The sequence below is a fragment of the Pararge aegeria genome, chromosome 20 (genome assembly GCF_905163445.1).
Source record: "Pararge aegeria chromosome 20, ilParAegt1.1, whole genome shotgun sequence".
In the NCBI taxonomy this organism is placed as follows: Eukaryota; Metazoa; Arthropoda; class Insecta; order Lepidoptera; family Nymphalidae; genus Pararge; species Pararge aegeria.
In genome coordinates, this window is record NC_053199.1 from 16,055,293 (window position 1) to 16,079,932 (window position 24,640).

The 24,640-nt window shown below is 35.9% G+C and overlaps 3 protein-coding genes across 3 annotated transcripts; 2 read left to right on the top strand and 1 right to left on the bottom strand.

Moving 5' to 3' along the window:
- Positions 1–127: 127 nt before the first annotated feature.
- Positions 128–22,739, bottom strand: LOC120632910. The gene is made up of 5 exons (XM_039902947.1): positions 22,713–22,739; positions 22,358–22,468; positions 2,504–2,653; positions 1,491–1,628; positions 128–298 (listed from the first exon to the last, which is right to left on the bottom strand). Exons 1-5 carry the CDS (start codon positions 22,737–22,739, stop codon positions 128–130), a joined length of 597 nt encoding a protein of 198 aa, XP_039758881.1.
- Positions 15,065–16,079, top strand: LOC120632831 (retinol dehydrogenase 13-like). The gene has a single exon (XM_039902856.1). It carries the CDS (start codon positions 15,141–15,143, stop codon positions 16,038–16,040), a length of 900 nt encoding a protein of 299 aa, XP_039758790.1. The 5' UTR covers positions 15,065–15,140; the 3' UTR covers positions 16,041–16,079.
- Positions 22,544–23,655, top strand: LOC120632911 (retinol dehydrogenase 11-like). Its single transcript, XM_039902948.1, has one exon. It carries the CDS (start codon positions 22,741–22,743, stop codon positions 23,653–23,655), a length of 915 nt encoding a protein of 304 aa, XP_039758882.1. The 5' UTR covers positions 22,544–22,740.
- The last annotated feature ends 985 nt before the right edge of the window (positions 23,656–24,640 follow it).

Here is a 24,640-nt window from a genome sequence, read left to right on the forward strand (position 1 = left end):
CCCAGTTCGTTCGAAGTTACTCACTTTCGGACAGAGTTAAAGAATAAAGTACTTTTATTAAAGGAATAAAAAATAGGAAATTACAAAAGAAACAAAGTCTCATACATTAGGAAAACCATTTATTACTTCACGGTTTCTTCCATTTGGTCTCCACATACCGTAAGGACGATGTTAGTTTTGCAATCTGCTCTTTGGTCTTCGTCAAGTACATTTCCAGAATGATGTAATAGTCGCTCGCCACCATTGGGATTGGCATGTTCTTTGGTGGCAATACCATATTGAATATGTGATATGTACCCTACAATATCAAATCAAAAGTTGCGTACGTACATACATACAATTTTATTTTCATTGTCGTGATAATATCACGACGACGATAATACTACATCTTTAAACATATAATAAGTATAAATGAAAACCATGTATTTTTGGTGGTTGCTCTTTACTATTGAGTTTGATTATGAATCAAGAGGTCCAACAACCAGGTCGGACTGAAACCTATGATAGTTAGAAGATATTAATAAAATTGTAATATATTTGTGAAGAAATAAAATTGAAGTAATACAAGTGAGGGAGCTATCTAATTGACACATAATTCTTGACGCCAGATAGGGATAGAAAAAAAAACTAACGAATCTTGTTTTTATTCCCCTACAAATTTTCCCTTGACTACAAACTAACTTAATGATGCAGTCTGTCATTCTTGCTGGCTTATCTGATAAGGGTTAGGCAAATATATTAAACCTATACTCCAATGTGTGTACTAGCTTCAACTATGAAAGCTTTTCTTCATTCGGGTCCCATGAGACCTTAACTTTTATTTTTTCTTGTTCTGCTAAATGATGAGCTTTGTGAAATTCTTAGCATTCCATTCCAATTTTTGACTTTCTGGAGAATTCACCGGGTGCCAGATCCACTGTTTCATAGAGGGACACACTTGGAGCAGCTCAGAGATGCACGAATCGAGTGTACTCTAAGGGGCCCCATCTACTTCATCAGGTCTTTCTGGGCCGTTTGAACATGTAGCACGATGCAGGTTGTTCGTCGCACTTTCCTGCCGTTGTTTTTCGCTACTCCTGCCATCAAACATTGTTCTAGAACCCTAGCAGTTCTAGTTTGCTAAGGAAAGGGGCCTCTACCCTCCCCATGCTCGTGCATGCCTAACTGCCTCCCAAGATTTGACAGGAGCGCAGCTTTCGTTCTTTTTCTACTTCTTTAAAAACTTTAGATGTTCGGATTAGGAAAGTTCTAGGGTGGAGAACACGAACCAACAAACGTAGTGTGGCACGCTCTTTAGCCCGGAGGACCGACGACATAAAGAGAGTGACGGAGAGTGGGTGGGTGAGGAAGACTGAGGACTGGGTGAGGTGGCGCTTTTTAGGAAAGGGGTATATCCAGCAGTGGACGTCCCCAGGCTGAAATTATGATGATGATGATAGTGAGGAAAACAATACTTACTGCAGCTCGAACTGACAGTATCAATAACTTACCGGAGGAAAAGGGCATGTGGAATCTATATCCGAGTGAGCTCTCATAAAGTTTACGATCCAGGCTTCCTTCATGATGTCGCACAGTTTTTGGCTCACTCTGAAGTCGCCGCCTGACATCATTTGCAAGGTAATTGAAGCCTGATCAGGCAAACAGTTCAATTTTAATTTCAATTTATTCAGCACAATACATAATGTTACATTTATATTACAGTATATAATGTACCGTATGTACACCCAGATTGGGCGAAGCTATTTTTTTTATTATTAAATAATTTTATGAATTTAAAAAACAAGTAAGACATCGCATAGTGGGGAAACCGATTTTATCGGGGATGCCCAAAATTAAAAAAAAAACATTTACAGATAAAAAGCATTGCTGTAAGATATGAGGTAGTTTTTTAATATTTTGTTAAATTCATTGTAATTTTCAGTGTGCCGCAGCCTAATCAAATCTGGCAGATGGGTAAATATTTTTATAGATTATGACAATGGTTGGTTAAATTCAGTTATTATGACAATGGTGTATATTCTGCTGTACTGTACTACAAATCTTTTAACTTAACTCTTAACACCGTGCTTATTTCTGCTGCCAAGCCGCATTGTTTTTTCGGTCTAAGGACCATGATTCCCGGCTTAATCGCAGGCACATGGGGAGATAAGGAAGCGGTGACAGCGGTGGCCTAGTGGTTATTACTTCGGCTTCACTTCATTTTTCAGTAATTTAAGGGTTCCTGAACTTTTAAATATTGGTCTGCACGATTCGAATGGGGCCTTTCCCACCATTGTGCGTATGCACTTTTTTTGAGCACTAAACACTCTATTTTTATCCGTGGAATTTCCCCATATTAGTATCATATACTTCAGAACTGATACATCCGAAGTATGCAGTAGAAACAGTGTTTAATGTTGAAGTTTTTCGCAGTTTGTTTGCACTGAAGCGAAGATCTTACAAGAGTCATCAGGTGTTGTTACCTATTTGAAATACACGAACCTTAACACGTTACAATACTTACACTGACATTATTACCAGTAGCCATCAGGGTTGTGATAGTGAGGTTGGTGTAGTAAGAATCGTTGCGATTCCTACGCCCAGTGAACACGTGGGCGTCCTTAACGTAATTGGGGTTCGAATACACAAACTTCGCCTTTTCCTGCCGAAACTCCTGTGAATTAAACTTCATATGTAGCGATCACTACCATAACAGATTGACTGTGATTGACGGCCGATTGGCGCAGTGGGCAGTGACCTCAATCGGCCCTGGACAATAATTGGACAATATTTGTGTAACGAACATGAAATTTTTTCAGTGACTGGGTTTTTATCTATATATTATAAGTACTTATGTATATTATTAATAAAAATTATTTATCAGTTATCTTAGTACCCATAACACAAGCTGCGCTTACTTTGGGACTAGATATCGATGTGTGTATTGTCGTATTATATTAATTTATTACTAGCTGTTGCCCTCGACTTCGTCTGCGTTTGATTTTGTTTTTTGATGTGGCATTCAATTTAGTTGTAGTTCTCAAAAAATTTTAAGTATTCAGTATCGCTAAGCCTTAAATGGGGTTTGCTGCTGTCCGCTGAGGAGTTCTGTCCTCTATTTCCAACCACAGTTTGGAAAAAATTAAACACATATTATAACCTCTATAATACAAAAATAATAATTTAAATCGGTTATAATTTGTCGGAGTTATGGTGTAAATCGTCAAACACTTTCATCCCCTCTCCCAAAGGAACCAAGCTTAATGTCGGGATAATAAGTATCCTATATTACTTCTAACACTTCCAAGAATATGTGTACAAAGTTTCATTAGGAACAGTTAAGTAGTTTTTGCTTGAAAGCGTAACAAACAAACTTACATTCACATTTATAATATTAGTAGGGATAGGGATTTATAACAGACGGTCCAACAGTGGAAAACCATAGCCTATAAATAGATCGACACTTCGCAGGGCACGTGAGGAACGCTTCCTGCAACGTGCCATCCGGTGTTCATCTACCTGAAGCGTAGATGTCCTCATGTACCTGTATACCAGCATGCTGCTTAACGGCAGAAATAAATATGGCGGCAGTACGTCCCATGACGAGTTGTGTCGTGTGTGTATAGAGCGGGTTCCGCCGGCGTTTAATATAGCCAGCCAGTGAGGCATGCTGTGTTGGTTTTTAGTCCTGGTATCCTTACTGATCCTTACTTTATAAAGTACGTTTGATTGTTCATGCTACTTCATAAATTATTTTTATGTGCTGAATTTCATAAGATTTTCAAAAGGTTGATTATTTATTGATGCGGTGAGAGCGCATCGGGTGCTCGACTTCACTTTCGGGGGGCCGAGTTCGAATACAGCACGCATCTCTAACTTTTCTAAGTTATGTGCGTTTTAATTAATTGAAATATCACTTGCTTCAACGGTGAAGGAGAACATCGTTGAGAGTTCTTAATAATGTTCTCAAAGGTGTATGGAGTCGACTAATTCGCACTGGGCCAGAACGAATCGCATGTATAGGAATCACAGCTAGTTTCCATGCAAAATGATAAATAAATAATCTTCGCTTAAATTAAGAAATAATCAATGGTTATAATACTTACAGCACAAACATAATAAAACCCTAAAATTGAACTCAAAAGATATAAAAGCAAGTTAAGCATATGGCCGTACATTGTTCGTTAAACTAATCGAAGCACTAAACGTACCTGCGTAAATTTAAATCATAAGTACCTATTATAAATAAATCATCATAATACAAAAATAATAATTATAATGTTTATTACATCATTGAGCAGTTACTACTCTAGAGTACCCACTATCAAGCGAAAAAAAACCGCATATTCCACGCATATATATAGACCTAAATAAGTCAAATAGGTCTAACCGTTCTAGAGTTTTAGTGAGACTAACAAACAGCATATCATTTTTATATAGATAGTAACCGGGAATGAAGACCTCGATACGGAATACGGATCCAGAATCTCTTAGCCGTAGTTATAAAAACTGATCACTAACATAACAGTATGCAAAAGTCGGTTTAATATTTTTTATATATCCTATTGTTCTTGACGGCGCATTATCGCAGTGGGCAGCGACCCTGCTTTCTAAGTCCGCGACCATGTGTTCGATTCCAACAACTGGACAATATTTGTGTAATGAACATGAATGTATTTCAGTGTCTGGGTTTTTATCTATATATTATAAGTATTTATGTATATAATTCATAAAAATGATTCATCAGTAATCTTAGTACCCATAACACAAACTAACTTTGGGGTTAGGAGACGATATGTGCATTTTCGTAGTATATTTATTAGTGTACAATTGATGAAGCTGTGAACTCTGCCTATACGTTTTAACATCTCACTGGTTTGTAATGTATTTCTAACGATCTATTTATGTTACTAATGATTGCTAGCATTAGGACCTACTCTATTATTCTTATTCTCAGTTTAGATTATTCCAGAATTTATCAACATCATCGTCTCATGAAGCGGCGAAAGCCTAGTAATTAGGGCTTCGATTCTCTCTTTCGGGTTGACTGAGTTCGATCTCCGGCACGCACCTCTTACTTTTCGGAGTAATGTGCGTTTTAAATTTATTAAATTTTTGATATTAGGGTACAGACTGTCCTGATAGGGTTATAGGTAGGTTTAGAATGTAATAATTATAGTATAATTACATATCTTTTTTTACGATAATACACACTTGACCATCTAGCCCCAAAGGAAACGTACCTTGCGTTATAGGTACTAAGATGACTGATGAATATTTTTATGAATAATATACATAAATACTTAACTATAAAGTTAAATCGGTACACACCCAGAAATTGATAACCATCCAAGTTTATCACAAACATTTTCCAGTTGTGGGAGTCGAACCCACAGCCTTAGACTCAGAAAGCAGGTTCTCTGCCCACTGCGCAAATCGGCTGCCAAATGTCACATTCTAATTTATATTGTCGATGGGATAATTTTTGTAATCAACATCTCACAGTGTTATTAGAAGCTAAATTTTTGCTCTCCAATTTTAACGCATAATATAAACAAAATGTGGTTTTAAGAGTTAGAGCCCAAATGATAATACGGGACTTTATTACTAAGACTCAACTGTCCGTTCGTCTGTCTGTCGGTCTCTCTAATACTACAAAAAAAAACGGAATGAAATAAATACACAGGCCGACTTGAAAATTTATATCAGTATAGCTGCATACTAAAACGCGCAGCACTGGTTTTCAGCCAACCCCATTATCTTCGTCGTCACTGAATCCTCGCGACTAAACAATAACAAAATAATCATAAAAAGGACCATAACATAGAATATAATATATAAACAAACAAAAGATATTTTTGTTTTAACACAAGCTTATTTACATCGAGAAATACAAAATCATCAAAGAGGTAAATAATAAACAAAATCAAAAATTATGAAATAAAAAAAAAATAAAAATCTAAAATACTACTAAAAAAAACAGAATGAAATAAATACACAGGCCGACTTGAAAATGTATGCTTGATAATTTACATGAAGTTATATTATTCACTGAACAAATAATTAACAACAACAAATAATTACAACGAACAACGAACGTGAGATATATAGAACCCGACTCGCACTTGGCTGGATTTTCAGCCAGTGCCAGCCATTATAGTTACATTACTTGTAACATTATTGGTAGGTAGTGAGCTGTGAGGTAGGTACTTGACAATATATTAGTATTGCTGGCACCGTTTACAATTATCACTTGTCTGCCTTTATAAAGCATGCTAAACATACAATTGAGAATAAGTTATAAAGATTTACACAGATTAATCGATGAACAGACCAAGCAAAGAAGTGAAATTTGCGACGAAGTTTTCCGTTTTTATTTATGTGTGTCGTGTGTGTGGGTGTGTGTGTGTGTGTGTGAGTGTGCGCGCTCGTACTGCAGTTATATTAAACCCAGAAATAAAATTTCCCCCCCCAGGAATCTAACCAGGCACCTCCCACTTATAACCACAGCGTTCAGTACTACGCCATGGATATCTCTATAACGATTAAAATCATTTGATTCATTTGAATATTTCTTTGCATTCATTTTCTTTTGTTTTTAATATCCTACCAAAGGTTATCTGGATGACAGTTTTTAAATGCAGGTGCAGGAATTTTCCTATGCCCTAAAGGTATACTAGCTCCAATATCGCTTAAAAATTATAAAATTTGCATGACAATTCTCTCCCGGATTTTTTAGGTCAAAAGTAAGAACCTATATTATCATTATTCTTCTTCTCGGGTCGGCTCTTCTCTAAGAATGAAAGAGAGAAAGAAAGAAAAATCGTATTTATTGTCACACATTTGTGTCATAAAATTGTTAAAGTATAAAAATAAAAAAAAATGTGTGACAAAGGAGCTGGCTCAGTATAGCCCCATTATCTTCGTCGTCACTGAATCCTCGTGACTAAACAATAACAAAATAATCATAAAAAAGGACCATAACATAGAATATAATATATTAACAAACAAAAGATATTTTTTACATTAACACAAGCTTATTTACATCGAGAAATACAAAATCATCAAAGAGGTAAATAATAAACAAAATCAAAAATTATGAAATAAAAAAAAATAAAAAAACTAAAAATCTAAAATCAAAAATTAAATGTAATGTGAGTGTCTTTAATGTGAAATAAAGGAAAAATTATATAAAAGTACTAAAAGTTAAAAAGTAATAATTTGTTATTTTTTATTTATTTTTTATTTACTAGTGAGTGGTCTTTGATATTTTTGTACAATAATTTGCAGAATTTTTTAACTCTGTTTGTAGACGTTACGTTATGAGAAGAAGTCTAAGCTATAGTCCACCACGCTGGCTTCGTGCCGATTGGTGGAGTCCACACACCTTTGTGAACATTATAGAGAAAAGCATTCAAGTTTCCTCATGAGGTTTTTCCTTATCGTTAAAGCAAGTGCGGATTTCACGCCTAGTGCGGGGTCCACAGGTTATCATTAATAATAGGCAAATATCAATATAATGTGCATTCAGCTTTACAAATATGTTTACCAATTTATGTGAAATTGTTTTACTTTTTGTGTTGTATTTCTTTTTCTTTCTACTGTTGTATTGATATTCTGTGTAACATTTTCGATCCAATAAATTATTATTATTATTATTATATTTGTAGACTTCAAAGCCTAAGGTTTTAATCCTACGAGGATTTGCTTATTGTAATTATGCTGTTTTAATAGGTGCTTTAGGCTTTAAGTAATGTTATCTTAGGTTTTACTATTTGTGTCCTCTGTATGCATATACATACGGTTCTGTAAAATGTTATTGATCAATAAAGAATTTCTTAAATAAATAAAAATAAATAATCGTACGAGGATGAGGATTTTAAAGGCAATGATCCAGAAAAAACATCGTGTGGAAACCTGAGTTCCTGAGAGTTTTCCATAATGTTCTCAAAGGCGTTTGGAGTGGTTGACTCCACTGGGCGAGCGTGGTTGACTACGGCCTAACCCCTTCTCATTCTGAGGGGAGACCCATGCCCTGTAGTGAGCCAGTTATGGGTTGATATGATGATGATGATTATACATATAATTTCGCTACATACAAATGCAAGTAGGCGTTTCTAAGTGACGCAAAACTAGTCCGAGCGTTGACATTATGATTAAAACCTTTCACAAAACCGAGGTTATCAAAAGGGCCTTGTACTAAAAAATAATTAAGTTGTAGGCTTTGTCAAGGATTATTTGTATTCACTATCTGACACCTTAACCGACTAAAACGGCACCGGAATTCCTCTTGTTTTTTTTGTTTTAACATCACATTTTTTCCCTTTACATGATAAAGCTCCCTTTTACCAATGGAACCGAAACTCTTAAAGTTTTGGAGCAAACTACTGCCATAGTTTTTACTGAGGGAAATCAGATACAGCCATCATCATCACATCATTTAAATTAGTTTGTATGGAAAAATACTTATTATATATGCTTATTTATATATATATGTAATACTAGATGTGCCCTGCGGCTTCGCCCACGTAATTTTGGGAGCGTACTGCTACATAGTCTACACCTACAGTCATATATGAGATTTTTTTACAAAAAAAAATTTTATCTTACGTAATTTTTTTTTCAATGAAAAGTATAGTTACTGTATTATTTCTAATACCTCCAAGAATATGTATAAAGAGTTTTAAGAAGAACGTTTCAGTAGTTTTCGCGTGAAAGCGTAACAAACAAACTTACATTCACATTTATAATATTAGTAGGGATATATGCTTCTTTTAATATAATATTTTATAGGGTGATTCCTACCTACTAATTATAAATATTAAATTAACAAAGGCAATACGAGAAAATATCTGAACGTTGAGAAAACTTCCGGCAAAGGCGGCTTGATCGCTTTTACTGGCAACCGAAGCATAAAAAGCTATGAGTTAAACGGACAATGGATGGTGCACAGAGTAAAGATATAAAATAAACCTACATAAATAAGTATACATACTGAGTAAGAAATAGACAAATATTTAATACCTTGAATATTAAAAAACATATATAATATTAACATATGTTATAATAAACTTACACATCACTTATTTAGTTTATTTATTTATTTCATTAGATATACCAACGATACACTGTATTACCATTAATCATTTTACATTACAGTTTAATGTCCGAGTACAGTTATCACTTACAGGTATACACAACATTGAAGTAAGTCCGGTTAAAAATAATTAAATTAAGTCAAAAGCAAAAATAGTAGGAGTAAAAGAATTAATATTAAACAAATGAAAATAATGATTAAAATAAAAAAAAAAAAAATTTAAAACAATTAAAAAAAGAATTTGAAAAATATTACTCTAAGTATAATTTCGCCTTAAAGCTAAATAAATAGTTAGAGAAATAACAATTTTTCAGACGGTGTTGGAAAATATGGATAGACTCAGAATGACGGATTTCCCACGGCACAGAGTTCCAAAGGAGTGCGGATTGTTAGACTTCACGCACTTTTGATATTATTAATATAGTATTTTAATTGGTTTAATAAAAATAAAATATGTCTAATTGTTCATTAATCTGTAAAACATTATGTTAAAAGCTTGAAGTATTCGACCTACCATTTGCTGTTCAATTATAACGCAAGGAATAAATGACTTCACTTCGAGTAAACTACCGAAACGTGCTTATTTTTCATACAAAAAAATCCTTACTGCCTTACTAATATTATAAACGTGAAAGTGTGTTTGTTTGTCCTTAAAGCTCTAAAAAAGTAATTGGCATACAGTTATTATGAAAATGAAGCTTAATTTGCTATTAAGCTACTCCGCGGAAAGCAGGAGATTCTGTATGGTGTAATTTATAATTTCTTCAATCCTCATACTACGCACCAAACAGATCTTCGGCAATGTACCCTCTACTCTACTGTACCCTCTAATAATTCTTAAGACATAAGAGTATTCATTGTAAAGTCAACATCTCCTGAGGATGCTCCGGTTTCGTAGCGAAACGTGCTTAGAAGGTACATTGCCGAAGAACTGTTTGTTGTGGAGTATAAAGATTGAAGAAATTATAAAATTACACCATACAGAATCTCCTGCTTTTCGCGGAGTATAGCAAATTAAGCTTAATTTTCACCAAATATCATGGAATTCCGCAAAGTAAGGCCTACATCTATCCAATAGGCATAAAGTTAGTTGAAAAGGCGGAGAATAACATAGGCTACTTTTTATCCCAGGAAATCAAACGGTTACCACGGGATTTGTAAGCAAACGTAATAAACGCGAAAAAAAACGCGGGCATCAGCTATTGAAATAAAAGTGATAAAAAATGGGTTCTTTTAAATGTCTTTAGCTACCCAGACAGCAAAACATGTTTGCAATAATTGAGTAGTGATATTAAGGAAAAATCTCGATTAAAATCATCTTACCTACGTAATTCAGGTACCTATACCTACATAAGTGGGCAAGTTTTCCGCTACTCTACTAATGGTTAACGATACTCTTTTGAAACTGTGATATTGTGCGAGAATAAAATCCAACAAAATTTTCCAAATGCCCCTGCCGGTGGCCTATCAAACCCACTTCCACTCATTAAACAGCACTCACTAATGCGCCAGGAAGGTCGTCAACTGCGTACGACATGCACTTTGTGACGTAGAATGTTTATCATCATTCATTTTTGTGTCACACGTCAGTCATAGAAATCGTAATGACAGTCAGATTTCTGTCTCTCAAAGGAGAGGGTTTAAGGGCATGGACTCATCTCAATGCGGGCTGGCGGGCTTTAACGATTTCTAGGTAGTTAAACGTCCTCTCCGAGGCACCGGGTGAACACCGCCAATTTCCTAACTCCGGACTCTTACTGCGATTTTTCTGTAACAAATCCAATACAAGCTCATGGCCCAACGAACAAATGGCCCAGGATTTCGTGTATTATATAACGTGTAAATTAAAATCGAAATAATACTTCTCATGCTTAAGAGCTACATTATTTACTGTCTCTCTGAATTATCTGTGAAACTGAAACGCTAAATGATCCAAGTAGCTACCGACCTATCGCCTTATTGCCAGCACTATCAAAAATTTTCGAAAAAACCATAACCAACCGTGTGTATGGTTTCCTCGAAAAATACAACATCTTAAATGAAGCCCAATATGGCTTTAGGAAAAATCGATCGACAACCCTAGCCGTCTTTAAATACATTCAGGAGGTTCTAGACTGTTTGGAGGGAAAAAAGTATGGTGTCGGGCTGCTGTTGGACATGACCAAGGCCTACGACAGGGTTTCCCACAAGATACTGCTCAAAAAAATTTATGATTCGGGTATACGAGGGAACGCTCACCGATGGCTGGAAACCTACTTGAAGGACAGACGACAGTTCGTACAAGTGCAATATCGCGACGAGCAGACTAACGTAATAAACGACTTTGAATCCGACGTACGTGTTTCTAATTGGTCCATACCACAAGGAAGTGTCATTGGATGTATACTATTTTTGATATATATTAACGACCTACCTACCTATATAGACTCGATAAACTCACACTCGCGATGCATCATGTTTGCGGATGACGTATCGATCCTATCCATGTGCTCGAATGAGACAGATTGTGAAAATTTTATCTCAGAAAATCTAACAAACATCAAAAACTATTTAAATTCCAATAACCTCGAAATGAATGTTAACAAAACTAAGTTGATACAATTCCGGCCACACCAAAAACAACCACTAAATCTAAGATCGCTCGTGAATACTACAAAAATCAAAGAAGTTACAGACTTCACCCTTCTCGGCCTAACTATTGATACACACCTGAACTGGAAGAGCCATATTCAAAATTTAAGCGTCAAGCTCTCACGATTTGTATATGCTCTCAGCATACTAAAAGCAAATACAAGTTATGAAATTGCACTCTCCGCATACTATGCATACGCGTATTCTTGGATAAGATATGGGATAATCCTCTGGGGTGCAAGCACCAACGCAGAGGATATCTTCATCCTCCAGAAAAAATGTATCCGCATTCTAGTCAACATAAAACCTCGCGAAAGCTGCAGACCCCACTTTCTAAATAAAAGAATTTTGACACTACCCTCAATTTATATCATGGAGACGGCTCTATTTGTTAGAAAGCACCATTACCTGTATAAAACAGTGGACAATGCAAAAAAACACGAGAGAAGCACGCGTCGCAAAAATAAGCTTGTACACCCTAGGTGCAAACTTAAAATGTCCAGCAGAGGCCCATTAAACAGATCGGTAAATATTTATAATAAAATCCCGAAATATATTACTGACGAAAATACTGATGCAGCCTTTAAGCGGAAACTCAAAGAATGGCTCATACACAACTGCTTCTATGAGATAGATGAGCTATTGCAATCCTAAAACCAGACGTACTTTACCTTACTTTAATATACCTACTCAAGACCTCAATAGCGTGACAGCTTATAATTTAAATTCAAAACGACTATGTACATCTAACTTAACTAAACTAAGTGTTTGTTGCTGACTATAATTGTTGTAAATGAATTAGTAAACATCATCATTATCATTTTTCTCTACAGCGAACACGTGACAGGACCTATGACAGAACTAATCTGACTAACTATCTTTAACACTGACATACTTATTAAATTATGATATTATACATTTTGACATTAAACTATAAATTATGAATCTGCCATTAAATTAAAACCTTTTGATTAATAAATAACTAACAAACTATTATTATAAGACATATTTTATTAGATTAATATCGATAGGTACTAAATATTGGAATAATGTTAATGAACTTCGCAACAATGTAGCAACGCCCTGACAGGGCATCATGTGTATGTACTATAGTTGTAAGGCATGTACATGGAAGCTATGAATAAATGAATTGAAATTGAAAAAATAAAAGTTTTATGAGTAAACCACTGCCATAGTTTTTATTGAGAGAAATCAAATACAGCACTAACATCACATGCAAAATTAAAATCCTGTCACTGTATTAGACGGTGCGCGTCGCGTAGCGTAGGTATGTACTATGCGTGTCGGTCTTTTATCTTCAATAGGGTTGTCATAAATAAAAAAATCGAATGTTTTGAATTAGTTTGTAAATATGCTTCTTTTGATTTAATATTTTTATTGGGTGGTCCCTTTTGAAATATACTTATGCACCCTTCAACGGTATTTCGTAATTCGATTACACGTTGTAGTTAAAACATTATAACCACTAACGAGGCAGTAAGAGGTGAGGAGAGTAAGAGTGTGTTCTATTAGGAATGTAATTTCGATTAAAGCACCATTGCGCGTATGAGACCCTGGTACTAATTTAATTTCTATTTGAATATAGAAATAGGTATAATAAGAACCTATTTATTAATTAATTTAAATATCATTACATGGAACTTGCTATTCAACGCTTACTTCCTGTATTACTAAAGTTACTAATTTTATAAGCTTTTAAGATGTACCTCATAAAAGGTCACAGTCAACTGGCGATAAAGAGAGCACAGGGTAATCTTATCAGAAGTCAGGATATCCAAAGAAGAAGAGTTACGGCCACAGCTCAAGAAGTTACGAAACTATAGGAAAGTGGGGGAGAAAGATAGCTGCAGTTGGGATCCCAAGGTGCTGGTGTGGCAATCATGTACCGGAAAACGGAGCGTCGGTTGACACTTCATAAGTAAGACATTAAGAGTCACAGAGAACGACAGAATATCCTGGAGTAAAAATCCCGAAAGAAGATATATATCAGACATAGCAATGGAGGTCTTTCAGTCCAGAAAATAAGTTGTAACTAACCTACATAACACAACTTTTTGTATCAAAATGTGCATGAAGAAATCATCATCATCATATCAACCTCCTCCCACAGTGAGAACGGGTTTAAGGCCCTGGTCCAACACGCTGGCCTACTGAGGATTGGTGGACTTCACACACCTTGCTGAACATTATGGAGAATTCTTTTTAAGGTTTCCTTACGATGTTTTCCTTCACCGTTGAAGCAAGTGATTGTTTAATTGCTTAAAACGCACATAACTTAGAAAACTTAGGGGTCCATGCCGGGATTCAAACTGGCTCCTCCGAAAGCGAAGTCGAAGTCCTACCCACTGGCCTATCACCACTTCTATCACATGAAGAAATAAATGGTTACATTCAATTCAAACTTGATGTCATTGTGGAAGTCAACTGCAAGTCCACTGTACTGTCCCTCTAATAGCTGATACCGAATATTGAGTTCGCCACATCGGATCGCATGGAATTCGAGAAGCCATCAAGTTTGAATCGAGCTGTAAGAGCTGGAAAAACCATGGCAATATTCCACTCCCATCTCTTTAGTAGCAGAGACAGCACCGTTGTCGGGTGTTGCGTTGGTTATGTTTTGTTTAAAAAACTAAATACGAATTTACCCCTATTGATCCCCTATTTATCCCCATTATCATTATAAACTAATAACCGGCCCACTGCCATAGGGCACGGCTCTCCTCTCAGAGTGAGAAAAGTTTAGGCCATAGTCCTTCACGCTAACGAAGTGCGGTGTGATAGAGTTTATGTGCCTTGAGACCGTAATAGAGAATTCTCAGGCATGCAGGTTTTCCCACGGTTTATTCCTTCACAGATGATATTTAATTGCTTAAAACGCACAAAACGCAAAAAAGTGCGTGCGATTAATAAAACTCAGTCCCCCCAAAGCCTTTGACGGCTTCACTAAGACATAATATAAGATTTGATTTAAGTTAAAGCAATGGCGAAAAAAAAACTATTAGATTAAGGTTTTTTCATAGAACATCAAAAAAAGGTAGACTGTTTTGAGCCTAAAGACAAATCTGTTTGTTATCTCTATTTTTCAGTATTTTACGAAATCGTCCTAAGAAGTGTCAAGTAGATACTTAAATTAACTAATTACGAAATTTCCCAAAGTGTAAAAAACGCAACGGTTAGTTTACTCTGATTAATTTCCGATCGAATTTACGCAATAAGAATCAATCAAGTGACAACAAACCGAGTTTCGCTAGTAGAGGCTCAATATATTTTAATAGCGGCCGATATAAAAAAGTATAACAAATAACATTGCAGACCACGTTCATTGTATCTGTTTCCTGCTCGCCAGTAGTCTTGTCGGTGACTCGGGGCTGATAATATTGTTCTTGAAATCGAATACCGATTAAATGTTACAATGTGCGATACCGAAACGCGTCTCGATGGCAAGACCGCCATCGTAACCGGTGGTAGCTCTGGTGTGGGATACGAAACAGCTAAAAACCTAGCTCTTAGAGGAGCCAGAGTTATTATAGCGAGTCGCAACGAAACCAAGCTTACCAGAGCAAGAGATCAAATACAGAAGATAACGAACAGCAAGTTAGTATCCCATAGAGTGATAGATTTAGCATCCCTAAAGTCTGTAAGGAACTTTGCTGCGAACACTATTGATTCACAAGAGCCGATCGATATACTTATCAATAACGCAGGCGCTATAGGACTCCCTGATCGACTCACTGAAGATGGACTGAACTTAACGATGCAAGTGAACTATTTCGGTGCATTCCTTCTTACGTATCTATTGCTGCCTTTATTGAAGAACTCAGCGCCGAGTCGAATAATCAACAGTTCAGCATCATCAATGTACATCGGGCACTTAGACTTTGACCATTGGAATGATGTCGGAATGTACAACTCAATAGAAGTTTTAGCGAATTCGAAATTAGCAGTTGCATTGTTTACAGCTGAATTGGATCAACGTTTTAAGGATAGTGGTGTGACAGCGAACAGTTTCGACCCATTTGTGGTACGTGATACAGATATTTTTGATAACTTCCCTGAACTGGTTAAGAATATCTCTCGATTGTTTGTGGATATGATTGGGCAGCCGAAGCAAAGTGTTGGGAAGCAAATCGCGTCGATGGCTGCGAACCCCGACTTGGAGATGGAGAGCGGCCAGCATTATAAGTTTTGTAAGAAATGGATAAATCATTGGTTGGTCAGTGACCGGGAACTGACCGAAACCCTTTGGGATGTCTCGAAAAGTGTTGTGAAGATTACTGCTGAAGAAGATTGGGAATTGAACAGTGTAACTTAGACAATAGTTGATGCGGTGGACATGTGTTATTTTTTTGTAATTTTGTACCTACTAATAAATAAATAAATAAAAAAAATAAATGTACTACATCAATACACACATCGCCAATGTAAGCATAACTCGTGTTATGGGTACTAAGATGACTGATGAATATTTTTATATTTATAATATAAAAATATACATAAATATAAATATAGATTAATATACATAAATACTTATAAACACCCAGACACTGAAAAACGTTCTTATTTGTCACACAAACATTTTCCAATAGTGGGAACCGAAACCACGGCCTTAGACTCATAAAGCAGGGTCGCTGCCCGCTGCGCCAATAGGTCGCCAAAATATAACAAGCCAGTAATAACAAGCAATGAAATTAAAAATATTAAAAACCCCACAATAAATGTAGTATTCCGCAACGCTTCTCTACATGGTGCTTACATAACATATCTGAGAACCTGTTCTATGGTTACTGTACTGGTACCTGTGAACTTAATCTTTCTTCTTTATACTACTAATAAAGCAGAGTTTGTTTTTTTCTTTGAACGAGGTAATCTCCAGAACTACTTCTCGGATTTAAACATTTTTTGGATATATTTATTTTAATGTTTAAGACTTAAGTTGCATTTCTTGAGAAACTTTTTATCTTCATTTTCAACATTTAATAATTAATATTTATAATAAAACTGTAACTTAACTGTATTTATAATAAAACTATATCCTTGTATAGGTATTGTAGATATTTTGAAACTTTTATATGGAGGGCACTATATAATCGATACAAAATGAATAAGTTTGTATGAAAATCTGTATTTCTCGATAAAAATTTTGACAGTTGAAATAGCGAAATATGTTTCACCATTTTTTTCTGAATTTATAAAAAATCTATCCCCAATACTTAGTTTTTTATATAATAATTTGTTAGAACCCGCTAAAATCGAAATAACTTTATTCATGTAGACCTATCGCAGGCACTTATGAAGCTTATGAAGCTTTTGCTGTTAAGAAGTTCCTACATATGTGGTTTAAGATCTTTATTTCTCAAAAGAATTACAAAAAATTCGCTTAGTTGAGAAAACAATAAACTTAAAAATAAAACATGTTGTGAGCGTACACTATAGTCTTTAGAAGGTACATATAAATCTATAAAGCATAACTTAATGCACATATATGTTTACATAATTGTAAGGGGATGGTGATAACTTCGTTCGCCAACTTAAACCTAAAGCTACGAGGGTTCCAAACGCGCCCTGGTCTAAGAAGAGTTCACAACAAACTAAGCCAAGTAATTTTTTTGTTTTGTTTTGTTTTTTGTTTTTGAGTAGAGAATTCAATATCCCGGCATTACTCTTGGAATCCAATCAAACGTAGTATTAGCGCAAGCGGGTAAGTCGACGCGGGTATATTATGTAAAGTAGCGAAAAATAGTTTTTTAGTTGTACGCAACGAAGTCGCGGGACAGCGTTAGCCTTATATGGAAAACATTTAACTGATGTGTGAATTATCTTAAATTACAAATGCCTTAACCAATTTGGCTGTTTCTTTGAGCGTTCTCCAACAAAATGATTAAAATTGAATCCTAACGATGCGAGGTCCGACTCAGGTCATGCTATAGTAGTATCGACATGAAATTTGGAGTAAAAGCGCGGTATAGAGCGCAAAACCCACCATGCTGCTTCAATACGGGATGGTGTTCTTTAACGGTCTAACCGGGCTAGTACTTAGATTTTTAAAAAGAAAAGTGAATACAAATTTTAGTCGAACTGAGGGAACTGTGAACTCTACTTGAAAATTTATTTTTAGTAAGTTAATCCTTTAGTGTCTGATGATAAATGATAATGCAGTCTACGATGTTAACGGGCTTACCTGTTAGGGGTAGGGCAGTTTTATTAAAGCCTTACTCCTAATCCGTATGTCCGCGACATCGTACCGGAACGCATTATCTATAGCGGAAAGACTTTGTCTAGGGTGGTAGCTAGACAATGCAGAAGCCTGTCACCATTCATTTGTTTTGACGACCTCCCTGGCGCAGCGGTGAGCGCTATGAATTTAAGTAGAAAGTCCCGGGTTAGATTTCCGGCAGGGGCAATTTGGGAATGAATGAACGAATGAATACACTTTTATTGTACACCAAAGAAAAAAAAAAGTAGTTACAAAGATATAAATACAAATCAAGATAGTACAATTTGGTGGCCTTATCGCTACATAGCGATTTCTTCCAGGCAACCAATGGCGTAAAAGGAAAAAACATAGAAAAGAGGTAGGTGGTGCAATAAATAAGAATTAAAAATTATACAAATATATAAATATAAATAAAATATATATATATATAAATATAACTATAATATATATATATATAAATATATTACATATAAATACAAATAAAATATATAACATAAATATCTATATAAATATATAACATATAACATCCCCAATTAGTATGAAATACATAAATAATTCAAATTACACACTTAAAATGATTCGCTTCAGCGTTGTTCGGCTGAAAGAGACAAATAATGATCCTTCACTAGTTTCTTGAAGGTCCCAATCGATTGTGCCTCACGGATATCTAACGGCAAGGCGTTCCATATTTTAATTGGGAATTTATAATTTGTGAATTTTCTTTGGTCTGGTCAGGCCAAAGCCTCCTAGGCTTTGGCCTTGGCTAGTTAACACCCTACCGACAAAGACGTGCCACTAAGCGATTTAGTGTTGCGGTGCGATGTCGTCTAGAAACCTATGACTACCGCAATTCCTAACAGGTTAGCCCGCTACCATCTTAGACTGCATCAGAACTTACCACCAGGTGAGATTGCAGTCAAGGGTTAACTTGTGTGGAATAAAAAGAAAAAAATACCTAAGTTTCATTAGAACGGTCACTAAGCGTATCTCCCATTCCAGGAGAGAACTGATTCATTAAGTTAAGTAGACATTTATGTGAGTTCTGAGAAGGTTAAAACAATATTTATGCCCATTTTTACTCAATAAGCATAAGCAATGCCTAAGCAAGTTACTCCTAATCATAGAAAATTCCTTGGCATACATTTACCTTTCACCAATCATTTTCACTAGGCAACTCATATAACCTAACTTATCTATTGTGGGTTGTATTAGCATATTTTAATATTTTTCGTATAGAGCTAAGGTTATTAATAAAATACATATATTATGACAATACACACATCGCCCTCTAGCTCCAAAGTAAGAGTAGCTTGTGTTATGGATACCTACTAAGATATTGCTATAGCTGAATTTTTATTCAGTAACTTTGTAGATATTATATTAAATTTTAAGAACAAAATTAAAATCAAAGCAAGCTAATTTAAAATTTCATCATATTAAAACCTGTCTCGTTCATCATTTTAACCAACTAAACACTTTTGTAGGACTTGCATAATAAAAAACAAACCTATTTATTTGCTCGTTTAACACTTTTGGAGGACTTGGGTAATAGCATACACACTTATTTTTTCGGTCGTTTTAAACCACAGAGTAATGTGAGTGTGTGTCAATAGCATGATGCTTTATTTATTAATGGATTGTCAAACGTAAGTCATAAAACGTTAATTGGTATGTTAACATCTCTGTTGTTTTTGATGCCCCGTTGGCATCCTTGTTGCGAGTTTAATGGTGAAATGGTTCCTACAACTTTGTTTATTTGAAGTCTTTATTGCACTCACACACATTTTATACATATTAAACACAAATACAGAAGAAACTTAGTAAATAAAATAGAGCGTGCAACGCCTTTGCCTTATCACTACAGCGATCTCTTCCAGACAACCTTTGACGTTAGGAAAAAATGAAGGAACGGGTTGGTGCAGCAATTTAAGTTTAAAAAAAAAAATATATATATATACATATATATACATCCATATGTATGTATATGTATATACACAATATATACATATGGTAGGTGCGGCTGCTAACAGTGTCGAGCAGGCCAAGAGGCGTAAATATGAAAACCTGGATAGCAGCTTCATTTTTGTGCCTTTTGGAGTAGACTTTGGGACCGTGGGGTCCGGAGGCAAGAGCCCTTTTAAAAGAATTATCGAAAAGGGTTATCGAGTCTACCGGTGATCCTAGAGCGGGCAGTTAACTTGGCCAATGAATTAGTTTGGCCATCCGAAGGGGCAATGCTGCCAGCATCTTAGGAACTGTGCCTCGCTGCGGTGGTTTCGAGAACGTTTTAGATTTTATTTAGTTTTAAATAGTTTATTTTAGGTTATATTTATAAAACAATTATTTTAAAGAATAAATAAGAAACAAAAAAATATATATATACAAAATAATATAATATTATATATATACAAGTATTGTTATAAGAAAAATATGTAGAAAATGTGAGGGAAAAAAAGTTTTTCATTATTGTCAATATTGTCATACTCCATAACCATCCCCTATCAAATAATGAATCTTGTATATATTTTATCAAATACTTCTTAGAAAAGATTTTTAACATCATTATCATATCAACCCATTACCGGCCCACTACGGGGCATGGGTCTCCTCCCACAATGAGAAGTGGTTAAGGCCGTAGTCCACCGCTCTGGCCAAATGTGGATTGGTGGACTCCACGAGCCATTGAGAACAATATGGAGAACTCTCAAGAGGCTTCACGTTGAAGCAAGTGTAATTTTTATTGCTTAAAACGCACATAACTGCGAAAAGTTAGAGGTTCGTGCTGGGATTCGAAGTCGGGCCCCTGCGTTATAACCGCTATCTTGCTTTATAACATACTAGTTGTTGCCCGCGACTTCGTCTGCGTTTGGTTTTGTTTTTTCATGTTGCATTTAAATTAGGTGCAGTTCTAAAAAAAATTAAAGTATTCAGTATCGCTAAGCCTTAAATGAGGGATTCGCTGAGGAGTTCTGTTCTCTATCTCCAACCACAGTTTGGACAAAATTAAACTCATATTATAACCTCTATAGTACAAAAATAATTATTTAAATCGGTTATAATTTCTCGAAGTTATGGTGTAAAATCGTCAAGCACTTTCATCCCCTCTCCCAAAGGAACCAAGTTTAATGTCGGGATAAAAAATATCCTACATCACTTCGAACTCGTCCAAGAATATGTGTACTAAGTTTCCTGAGGATCGGTTAAGGAGTTTTTGCGTGAAAGCGTAACAAACAAACTTACATTGACATTTATAATATTAGTAGGGATTTCTTCTCTTTTAAACTTTGAACTTCTTAAGATGTCCTCCACACATGACATGTCATGCCATCCAGCAATGTTAGCACTGGAGACAAAAAGTTATATCTGCCGATTATATCCCCTGACTAGGTATATAATGATACGTGTCCACCTGCTAAAACACTCATATATTATTGGGATACTATTTCCACTTGTGCGCCAGTGCCCTGAGAGTTGATAAAGCTGTGGGAGAAGATACATTTTTATCCTTTACCCGGAGATATAACTGTCTCCTGCCCATGTTAACGCAGTTGTTATAAAATTCTCTTTAACCCGTGGAATGAGCTACCGAGAGAAATGAGACAGTCTAAATCTCTAAACATTTTTAATTCGCGCGTAAAAGACCACTAGCTGACCCGTGCAAATTCGTTTGCACCAAACCGGTTATTACCTAGCTAGTGTTAAGATATTATGTCATAAGACTACAACACGCAAGCTCAAATATAAATTAATTAGTCAGTTAAATGAGACAACGTGTGAAATACTTAATCACTCATTTAAACGAAACAAATACAGTTAAACAAATTCAATATGTAACAAAACTATCGACATTAAAATAAAACACAAAACAAAACACTGCGCTTGCGCCGAAATCTACCCCACAATAAACCTTTTTCTTCGCGCCCGCGCCCTCTTGACTCCGGCGCCGCCGCCGTGGCGACGCTTACGTCATCGGGGTTGCCAACACTAGATCGATTTATCGCCCCCGAAACCCCCTGTATACTAAATTTCATGAATATCATTGGAGCCGATTCCAAGATTCCAATTATATATATACAAAAATTGCTCGTTTAAAGATTAGCTATCCTAAATATTTATACTCATATATATGATTTATCTGTATATTATGTAGTATTAGTGTGTATACATGTAATGTATATCAATTATTTATTTATAAATTGAATATTGCACTATTCCGTTTTCCGTACTAAACATGCTTCATCAACCAAAGGTTGTCAAGAGGAGATCACTTCAAGCGATAAGGGCGCCTTTGCGCATCTATATTTATTTACCTTTTGTCTTGTTCAATTTGTTTTATTTTCTGCTTGTGCAATAAAGACTTTCTATCTATCTATCTATTAAATATTGTATTCAAATTCAATTCTATTATATTATACCTTAGAAATAGCAGTCGTCTCTGTTTCTTCATTCGGCACGTTAAAAGTGTACTTGAAGTGTCTATTTACAGTACAACGCAATAATGATACAATCTCAGCATTATTAGATTTCTTTGTAATAATTATTTATTACCTTGTAGGTACTCCATACCTACAGCTCAGTTAGAAAATTGCCGTGAACAAAAATAGACGAATAAAGTCATGCTTCTTTACTAACAATATTATAGATGGAATAGTGTTTGTTAGTTTATCTTCTACTTGGTATACAATAAAGAAATAGACGATGTAGTTCATTGCATAGATACTTCAAAAACCGAAAGTGACATAGCTTAGTTTTAAACTTGAAAAAAAAAACGCGGACGAAGCAGTTCTCATTTGTCATTATGAGTGTTGTAGACGATTTCTCTAACTGTGCGACAGACGTGCGTTTAGTTGGAAAAGTGGCTTTAGTGACCGGAGCAACATCAGGCACAGGTATGGAAATTGCCAAAAACTTGGCCAAACGTGGCGCCAAAGTTATAATCGCAAGTCGAAACCCTGACAAACTGAAAGCATCTAGACACGAAATCATCCGGAGCTCGGGAAACGAAAATGTACACACCAAACAAATAGACTTCGAATCTCTCAAATCAATACGCAACTTCGCCCAAGATATGCAAACATTTGAACCGAAGCTGAACATTCTAATAAACAATATCGGTGCGGTTGGCTTAGAGGATAAACTGACTGGTGACAATTTACATACAATGATGCAGGTGAACTATTATGGGGCGTTTTTACTCACATTTCTTCTATTCCCTTTGCTGAAATCATCAGCACCGAGCAGAATAATAAATGTATCATCCCTAGCACTTATTCTTGGAAAAATTGAATTAGATCATATGAATGATGTCGGGAGGTACTCTAATTTCGGATTCTACTGCAATGCGAAGCTAGCCGATGTGCTCTTTTCCGTAGAAATGGACAGGAGAGTGAGAGGCAGTGGCGTCAATGTGTACAGCATGGATCCAGGTTTAGGGAAATCTCAGTTTTTTAATAACTACCATAATTTGTTTTGGAAGAATACCTTGAACACCTTACTCCTTATATTTGGCAGACCCTTGGATAGGGTTGCAACAATGCCTGTGTTTTTGGCAATAGATCCGAGGGTGGAGGGATCTAGTGGGAAACATTTTAGGGATTGCTACGAGTTTTACAGTACCTGGTTGGCTAACGACACAGTTCTTACAGGAAGACTGTGGGACGAGTCGAAGCGATTAGTGAGAATTACACCAGAAGAAGATTGGGAAAGAGTGTAGAGTTTCGTGAAATAACTGTGATACTTATATACTATACTACTGTGAATGAATGATTTTTTTTTTAAATTCACTACAAGTTGGCCCTTGACTGCAATCTCACCTGGTGTCAGGCATGCAGGTTTTCCTTCACCGTTTAAATCAAGTGATATTTTAATTGCTTGAATTAAAAAAGCCCATAATTCCGAAAATTAGCATTCCGCAGTGTAGCGTGCCGGGGCTCGAACTCGGTCTCCAAGAAAGGAATGCCGAAAATTAACCCACTGGACTCCGTTTTCTGAAATAGAATTATTTGTTTTTTTTTTTTTACGACAATACACACATCGCCGAGATAGCTGATGAATATAATACACATAAATACTTATAATACACAGATAAACACCCAGACACTAAAAGACATTCATGTTCATCACACAAACATTTACCAGTTGTGGGAATCGAACGCACGACCTTGGACTCAGAAAGCAGGGTCGCTGCCCACTGCGCCACTCGGCCATCATCGGCTTTATTTTATTTCGATAAATATTAACTGGCGACCCACCCGGCGTCGCACGGGAATAAATTAGAAAAAAAAGAGATGTTATTAAGAAGGTAGAGACTTCATTTTCGGGGGCGAGTTAGGGCGCCGGCACGCAACAATAACTTTCGAAATTATATGCATTTTAAGCAGGTAAATATCACTTGCTTCAACGGTGAAGGAAAACATCTCGAGGAAACCTGTATACCTGCGAGTTCTCCATGATGTTCTCAAAGGTGTGTGAAGTCCGCTAATCCGCACTGGGCCAGCGGGTTGCCTTCCCACTGTGGGATGAGACCCGAGCCCTATAGTGGAGCAGTAATGGGTTTAACGGTCTGGGTCCAGCAACTTGGGACTCAACGTGAAATAACTAGAGTTACCGACATAGCTCAACGAATCGCGAAGCTGAAGCAATGGGCGGGGCACATAACTGTCATTCCGAAACCATTCACCTGTTTAAACATCGCTTAA

Bases quoted from the DNA above. Each gene is read 5' to 3' on its own strand.
- LOC120632831 (XM_039902856.1), top strand. From the start codon at position 15,141: ATGTGCGATACCGAAACGCGTCTCGATGGCAAGACCGCCATCGTAACC.
- LOC120632911 (XM_039902948.1), top strand. From the start codon at position 22,741: ATGAGTGTTGTAGACGATTTCTCTAACTGTGCGACAGACGTGCGTTTA.
- LOC120632910 (XM_039902947.1), bottom strand. From the start codon at position 22,739: ATGACAAATGAGAACTGCTTCGTCCGC. The intron at 1,629-2,503 runs GTAAGTATTGTA...TTGCCTGATCAG, and splicing joins CTACTGGTAATAATGTCAGT to GCTTCAATTACCTTGCAAAT. The intron at 299-1,490 runs GTAAGTTATTGA...TTGATATTGTAG, and splicing joins CCACATGCCCTTTTCCTCCG to GGTACATATCACATATTCAA.